This window comes from Alosa alosa, chromosome 16, assembly GCF_017589495.1.
Source record: "Alosa alosa isolate M-15738 ecotype Scorff River chromosome 16, AALO_Geno_1.1, whole genome shotgun sequence".
Lineage (NCBI taxonomy): Eukaryota > Metazoa > Chordata > Actinopteri > Clupeiformes > Clupeidae > Alosa > Alosa alosa.
In genome coordinates this window covers 25,895,479-25,904,219 of record NC_063204.1, presented here as the reverse complement: position 1 = coordinate 25,904,219, position 8,741 = coordinate 25,895,479, and the positions used below count along the sequence as shown (strand labels likewise).

At 45.9% G+C, this 8,741-nt stretch overlaps 1 protein-coding gene across 1 annotated transcript in view; it reads left to right on the top strand.

The window, feature by feature from the left end:
* The window catches only part of neto1l (neuropilin (NRP) and tolloid (TLL)-like 1, like), a 93,903-nt gene that overhangs the window by 71,031 nt on the left and 14,131 nt on the right, over positions 1–8,741 (top strand). The window contains exon 7 of the mRNA XM_048266100.1: positions 4,981–5,209. Coding sequence (XP_048122057.1) covers positions 4,981–5,209 — 229 coding nt within the window. The remainder of the gene's footprint in view (positions 1–4,980; positions 5,210–8,741) is intronic.

Below are 8,741 nucleotides of genomic sequence, written 5' to 3'. Positions count from 1 at the left end.
ATGCCAGATCTGTTCCAAAGGAGCTGCCCTCGGAGGATTCAGTCAGCCACACTGCAGCAGAGAGGTTTATTCTCCTCTGTAAAGGTTAGTAGGATGGCAGAAGGGTTTATTTGGGGTCAGACAAGGTTTTAATCAGGAGCCTGGTGCCAGGGGACACTTTTTACGGCTGATGAAAACCTTCCGTCAGCCCACTGTTTGCCTTGCAATGCAATAGCATGACCTTTGGCTTTACAGAGCCATGCAAACACTCGCCCACTCACACACATATAACACTGTGCCCGTTCCGCATGCCCTTTTTGCCGTGCCATCAATCGGTGTACTGTCACTCTCCCATCCACTACTGTGTTATTATGCAACGCTTGGCTGATAATACTTGTGTTATAATATGATTTATTAGCCCTGCCATTGATTTGGGTGATATCCGATGTCCTTCCCAGGGCACAAATCAAAATGATTCGTCCTTGTCTCTCCCTGCCAGAGGTTCCTCCTTGCAAAATGGGAATGTGCTTTTATTAGCTGGCCGGTGACAGTTTAAGCAAGGCTGAAAGACAGCGGGGTTTAGTTATATGACAAGGGGGTGTTTCCCTGATTATCAAAGCCCAGCAGCACAGTGGCGGCCGCGGAAGTTGGTGTGACCCATGCTCAAACGTTATGGTATACGCAATAGACTTTTATTGATCCTGCTGTCCCACTTGTGAGATTACTTGACAGGGTGCTGGCCAGTCACTGTGTGAATGCATCCCAGACAGATCATAAGACATTGGAAGAAGCAGAGCTAATGTCTCATCACGGGGCGCTTAGGCATATTTTCGGATGAGTCAAGACTTCTTGTTACGCTGAGACTGCGGTGTTTGTTTATTGTTTTTTTTGTTTTTCTCGTTTGTGTTGGCCTCCATGGCTGAAGTATTTCAGTTAAATCAGCGTCATGTCTGACTAGCTCAGATATCGCTGGGGGGCTGTTTATTTTAAGTGCAGATGAGGAGGGCTTTGTGTGTGTGTGTGTGTGTGTGTGTGTGTGTGTGTGTGTGTGTGTGTGTGTGTGCCTGTTTTCCTGTTTATATGAGATAAACTGGCATTGTTCAAATGGCTGTCCTCCTCTGCCTCCCAGGGCCCTTGTGTTTTTCTCACACTATTAGGCACAGGAGTCTTCAGCCTAGTCCACTAATACACACATGCAAGACAGCCAGCGCTGTATGATTTGATACCCTACCCTATGCATCCATGCTCTCTCTCAATTCCTCATGCAGTCCCCTCCATAGAGGCCTCTTGCAGAGGTATACAGTAGGAGAGTGTTTCCTGATATGCTCCAGCTGTCTCTAGCATCAGATGGTACGGGCTACAAATTAGTCAGTGCAGAGTACGTGAGCTGCACGTCAAATGCATCCATGAGAATGGTACACACTAGTGCACACACACTCACACTCTGTCTATCTCTCTCTCTCTATCTCTCTCTCTCCCCCCTCTCTCTCCCTCTTACCGCTGCTGCCATTCATGCAGTTACCCTCTCACATGAGAGCATATACAAAAAAGGCCACACAATGCTACCCCAACTCCTGATACAGGCCATGGTTATCTCAAGCCTCGACTAACGGGCCTCCTTTTATCCTGTCAATCCCTCTCCTGTCAATCTATGTTCCTGACGTAACTCGACTCTGAACTGTCGAACTGAAGAGTATTCTACTCTTATACAATGTATACTTATAGTTGATTGTTATAGTTGATGATGATTGTCTCCTATTTGCACTGAACCTTGATTGCACCCTATTTTTTGTAAGTTGCTTTGGATAAAACCATCAACTTGCAACTTGTAAATGAATACATGTAATGTAAAGGGAAATTGGGCTAGTGTTACATAGACCCACACTCACGTATACACACACACTCAATCATTTTCACACATTTTCAGAATTTTTCAGAATTTTTGCTCTTAACCACGTACAGGCAAACTCATAGTTTTACACACATATGTGCACAAATATGCACACACACACACACACACACACACACACACACACACACACACACACACACACACAAAACAAAGGCGTCATCACCCCCCCCAAAGGTTGCCTCTGTGATGCAGGCCGTCTGGGATGAGCCATTGAAAGCTCTGGGTGAAAATAAATAATTGAAATGTGGTGGCCAAGGCGACTAATTAGAGGACCCTTGAGCAATCAAGCTGAGCGGCAGAGAGATTGGCGGGGGAGAGAGCAGTGCAGTGGCATGTTCGGGGATGATCCCCCAAGAGGTGGTGGAAAGGCAGGAAGATTAGCGGAAGTGCTCCCCAAGCACCCCACACTGATTTTGGGGGCCAGGTCGCTGACTTTGATCCCCAGACTAAGGCTTCCTGGAGCTGTCTTTGTGTATGCAGACATTTCAGGTGCAACATTTTTGCAATCACACTCACACAAATGATACTTTCAACTTTTATTTTTTCCGCTGTGTGAGAGCATTTAGTTATTTATTTTCTCCCTGATGTGAGAGTGTTTGCCAGTCATTGAAGGCTAAACGAGGCATCCTCATTCGCTCTTTTCCCTGAAGCTTGCTCATCTGTTGCAAGGGTGCCATAATTGCAGGCTTTACATGCAGCTCAAATTAGCTTAAGCTCCGAGTGATGTCCTGCCCATATTTATGAAATCGAGAGATACCAGCCCAGGGTATCTTATCACCAAGTGTATGTGTGAGGGATTGTCTTTCTATTTTGCCTCCTAGTGTTAAATGGATATGATGGTTATGGTTATTAGATTTGGCAGAAGCTTTTGTCCAAAGCGACACAAATAACAGCAATAAAATAGTTACATTTAACAGTTAACTATTTAAAAAGTTGGTAAGACTACATTAACATTTTATTGTCATTGATAAATTGTCTTCAGTCTGTCTGTCTTTCTATTGTATATATTTCTAGTCTATCTACAGCTCAGTAATTGGTGCATCGTTGTACTGGTCAGAATAGGGGCTAGTGTCTGGGTGTTGCCTCATTCAGTGCTTTTTCACAAATGTCCGGTAAGGGTGTGTTGGTTGAGTTGAGCCTCTCCTTTTTTGGCTCAGTGATTGATGCTGTGTCACCAGTGAGAACAAAGGAATCAATGTGAACCTGGCGAGCTCGGAGAGACGAGTCAGTGATCAGTGAGCAAGATGCTATCTGCATGATCCATTACCCTCATTTGGGCTTTATGATCACTTCGATTTGACCAAATACTCCGGTGAGACTCCATGAGGGCGCTTTAGAGGACTTCGGCTCGCATCTGTGACAGGGGAGAACAGAAGCGGAATCATTTGTCAAGGGCCGTAAATAGCCTGTGCATGAAAACAAATGTGTGTCTGCCTGTATTTTGGTGTGTGTGTGTGTGTGTGTGTGTTTTGTGTGAGTGAGTGTATGTGTGTGTGTGTGTGTGTGTGTGTGTGTGTGTGTGTGTGTGTGTGTGGTGTGTGTTTTGTGTGAGGTGAGTGTGTGTGTGTGTGTGTGTGTGTGTGTGTGTGTGTGTGTGTGTGTGCGCTCACATCTACCCTAATGCCATGGCATGCGAAGTAGCGCAAAATGTGTGAAACGGGCTGTGCGGGGGAATTTCCATATCTCATTTCTCCAGGAAATATCCGACTGGAGCGTGGTGCTCCGCACATAGTCGTTTTTTTGTGTTGCAGCCAGCTTTCGCGAGTTGCCCCTGCTGTTCAGGACAGGCCTGCTGAAAAAGCATCACTCCCAAGTTTTCCTGAGAGGTGCAGATTGTTCTAGAACCATTTATAACGTCAAGAGGTGTGTGTGTGGGTGTGTTGATGTGAGAAAGGGCATCACCACCTCTTCACCTGCGACACTCACACAAAGGCCCTGGACAGGCGCTGACTCTCGGAAGCCTGAATCTGGCATGGATCTGGCACGGATCTGGTTATCTTCTGGCTGTCTTCCGCTCTCTATCGGGCAGTGTTGAGATGCGTGCGGTCGTAAAATGTGCTCAGAATTCAGTGCACTTGTGGGGAATTAGCCACACATAAACAGGCTGGCGCTGTGTCTCTCTCTCTCTCTCTTTCTCTCTCTCTCTCTCTCTTTCTCTCTCTCTCTTTCTTTCTCTCGCTCTCCTCTCCTCTTGAGCGATCTGTCCATGTCCTGCCAAGTTGAGAGTGGAGACCCTTCATTCGTTTCTCTTTAACTCCCACTTCATTTCACTTCAATGCCATTCATCTTTAGGGGCGCTAAAGTCCTCCACCGGCTTGTCATGATGGGGTGTTGAGTGCTCATTATGATGACGATGATGGTCTGTCTGTCTGTGTGTGTGTGTGTGTGTGTGTGGGGGGGCAGGGGTTGTGTGTGTGTGGTCTGGAGTTGTTTATGTGTAAGTTGGTGTGTGCACAAGTGTGTGTGAGAGTGTTTGTATGTGTGTGTGAGAGAGTGTTTGAGAGAGAGAGAGCCCTGCACCGCAGGCAGAGATCTAACACAGTAATGGCAGGTAGTGACATTCAAGCTGTCAGAAAGTCTGTCCTCTCGTGTTCAAGTGAAAAGGGTCATTACCAGAATATACTCATTACTGTAAATGGAGAAATGAGCGAACTATCGTGTGGCCTGGTGTGAGCTGCCTGCTTTATCGGATATTGAGTGTGCAGGCAGTAGATTGCCAAACCTGCCATCCACTGCAGATTTGCATAGATCCATTGGGACTATAAAAAGCAAATGTATATTAAGCCACTTATCTGTAACACCCAAACGGAGTTCTTCCCTCCAGATGCTGTAGGTGGAAGAGTAGTCTAATGCACCATATATGAAGGAGATGTATGCACTAATCATGATTGATTTGAAGTATTTCTGTACAACTTTAAAACCGTAAAAAATGTAAATTTGATTTATAGCATGATGTTGACCTGTAGCATGAATGACCTGTAACAACATAACTTATTCCCTTTATTATTCCCTGTCTCTCTTTTTCTCCTTCCTTCTCTCGCTCCCTCTTTCCCTCCTTCCTTCTCTCCTCCACTCTATCTATCTAACAGATCTACTTGCGCTTTCTTGATTACGAGATGCAGAACTCCAACGAGTGCAAGCGTAACTTTGTGGCGGTGTACGACGGCAGCAGCTCGGTGGAGGACTTGAAGAGCAAGTTCTGCAGTACGGTGGCCAACGACGTCATGCTGTTGACAGCGCTGGGTGTGGTCCGCATGTGGGCCGACGAGGGCAGCCGCAAGAGCCGCTTCCGCATCCTGTTCACCACATTCTCAGAGCGTAAGGCTAACCTTTAATTCCTAATCTGTTTTACTAATTTCTTGCAGTGGATGCTGGGATCAGTAGAATAGCATCGTATCAGTGTATACTTCTTCTAAAACTCTTAATCTCAAATCTTTCAGGTGATAGAGAGACACTAACATTAACATTTATTTATGGGAGATTTTTTCAGATCAATGCACAGCGCAGAGCAGTCTTTCCCAAAAGTATAGTAGCACCACAACCTTCACATCTAAAAAGATACAGTGTTCTAAGTGAATCGGTAGTGATGGTCATTACAGACCAGTGCTTTTAGGAGACCCAGTCATGTACATGTGCACTGCAGAAGGCAGAGTTATTTTATGGTCCTGTTTTTTCCTTTGTTAGAACAGGATCCCTTGTTGTAATTTTCATTTTTGGAGTCAACCCATACAATTTTATCTTCGAACTGACATCAAGGGAGTTCAAGTCTTAATTAGAGTGGTCAGGCACCTCTACTTCTTCCTCTATAATTTGCACCCTGCAGATAACTTGATACCACTTACTGCAGTCATGGCATTTTCCCATCATTCTCAGTGTTCTCAGAAAATGGGGTTTACTTGTTTTGTTCATTGCTTTAAGTTAAAAGCTACATTTTGTTGGACAACCACTGGCATGTAAACAAAGACTTTTGTAGGGCAATTGAAAGTGCTCCAGTGTAAACTTTAACATCTTTAAAGCAGTTTCTCTTTCTTTGTTTCACATTGTCACGGCCGGTGGAGGCAATCTAGGTTTAAAGACCCCAAAACAGACTCTGGAAAACAGAATGATCTCTTTAGCCTTTTAATAAAGACAAGGGGCAAACACCCTGTGTCTTGTGACAAAATACAAAAAAAACACTGAGACCCTAAAACAGAGGCAAAAATCAAAGCTCACATAAAAGTCTAAAAACCCTGAGCTATCAAAACAGAAGGTCAGTCCAGTGTCATAAGCTATAAGTGGGCAGATCAATAACATCCAGTAGAATCCAAAACAACAGGCAATATGCCATAGAAAAACTTGACACAGCGCTGGGAAATCTTGTGATAATATGGCAAAGAACTAACAAAGCATGTCTTAAAGGGGAACTTGGTAACTATTTCAACATAATAAACCTGTTTAGAAATCATTTGGATGGTTAAACGACCTGTTCCGGTGAAAATGGTGACTTTCCCCACTGCCCCTAGCGTCCCCAGGCGGAAAACCAACCTTGTAACCTTGAGACTACCGTCCCGGAAAGAGAAGTGAGAAACAAGAAACTCATTTTAAATCGTGTTTCTTACCTTGGAACATCCACATTGTTCTGCCGAACTTAAGCTAACCGTTTCGCTAGCTGGTAAACAAATCCATGTGCTTTATCGTTACCTTTTTCCAGTTTGAAATAGCATAATGCACAAGCAGAGGGGGAAATATAGCTAATCCTGCCAAGTTTCCTTTTAGATAGGCGTATGAATTAGCAGATGACAGACAAGTGTGCACATCAAATGTTGAATAGTTCTGCAAGCTGTCAGTCAACTGCCGGGAACATCACAAAGGCCAAAACCAGGAGCTGGAACATGGATTAGGAGGTTGAAGAGGATGCGACACACACCGAAAAAACGAAGAAATCTCATGGATTGCATTTGACCTTTGAAACAACTGAACCTGACTGGTTCAAAACCACTAACATCGTATGATCTTATTGGTATGCCGGCACAACATCTATACTGTGTGTGTGAGACTAGCATCATATCTCATGGAGCGTCCATGCATGTCACAGCACTGGACTACATATTGCCTTGTTAAAAACAAAGCGTCTGTGAAGAGACTAAATCTAAGTGTTAAAACCTCGCCTGCCCTCTGCCTCAGGCCACTTCCCCTTGTTGCTGCCGTTCCACTGGCATCCTGCTAAACCAAGCACAGGCTCCTGGAGAATAAAACAACTGAGCCATAGGTTAGCTTTTACAGCATGCCATTAGGCAAACACGGCTAGTGTCTCTGCTACATGGAGGTTTATGGGTTTCCGCTGGCTGGAGACTCTGATCGGGTAGACTGGGGATGTTGCCTGGGCGAGTGCCCAGCCTCCCACTGGGAGATTAGATCCTAAGATCTTTCTGTTTCTTTTCAGTTTTACAAAGCTCCTTCATTAGCTGCTGCTCAGTTGGATAGACTACCAGGGAATTCGACGTGTCCTTCCCCTCTATACCATTGGAAGAATGTGGTTAGGTATTGATGTAGGCATGTTGGATGGCGTTGAAAAGCCCTGGGATGAATTGCTGACTAGTCATTTTCTATGGCAGTTCAAATGGGATTCCAGCTCACCGACTCATGTACAGCCAATCCCGTCCCTCTATTCTTCAGTAGCGTGTTTACTAGTGGGGGGAACGAGGAACACCTCAGCTCTAGTTAGCCAACTCATCTCTGCCAAAAATGTTAGCAACCTCATCTCTCTCTCTTTCTTTCTTTCACTCTCTCCTTTCTCTCTCTCTCTCTCTTTTTCTCTCTCTCTCACACACACACACATACACACACAAACACACAACACACACTCACAAGGGCAGGCACATCTTCAGGAAGTGAAAAGCACTGAAGTGCAGGCTTTCATGTCTCTATAAACACACGAGACCGTTCAGTCCAAGGCAGCAGTGGGCCCTTTTGTAATGGGAAAGCTTTATGTAGCCACTGCAGTTCAAGAAATACAAGAGACTGCCCCCGCAGTGTACCGCAAAAAAAAGCTCTGACAATAACAAATGAGTTCGAAAACCCGGCAAGCAGCAAACCCAGCTGGAGCGCACCTGGCCCCGATCTGGCCCAGACGCTGTCCTGCTCTGCCAGAAGCAAAGCGGCTTCCATAAAGGCTCCCATTAGAGGCTGCTCAGTGGGGGGTGGGGGGGGGGGTGGAGTGTAGTGCGGAGGTGCTCGAGCTGGGCATGGGAGAGTGGGGGTCTGGGGAGTGGGGGGAATGTTCATTTCAGGGATGAGCTGCCTCCCGCAGGGACTGCCATTCTGTGGGAGAGCCGAGCTGCGGCGCATGGTGGTGGTAGCAGCAGCGGCAATGGCGACACCCGCATGCCAGCCAGCCAGGGTCTTTTGATCCACGCCGGTGCCCGGCTGTGCCTGGCGCTGTGCTAACCCACTGCCTGCTGTGCGAGCGCCGCAGTAGGTGCAGCGGTGGTGGTGGGTGGGTGGCGGATCTGGTTAGTCTGAGATGGACTGTGATTGAGATGGAGGAGAGAGGGGAAGAGAAGAGATGGATAAGAGCATTGGGAGCCCTCAGCAATAACAATGTCATCAGGAGAGATTAGAAAGAAAGAGCGAGAGAAAGAGAGAGAGAGAGAGAGAGAGAGAGAGAGAGAGAGAGAGAGAGAGAGAGACAGACAGACAGACAGGGATGAAGACGGAAATACAGCAGGTGAAATAGAAATCAGAAAAATAAGAACAAACAAAAACACTAGAGGGTCAGATACATTAGAACACAGAGTGGGAGAGAGACAGAAAGGGTTATAGAGAGATAGACCTTTTACACGTGAATCCCATTTATGCACTTCTTAAATAC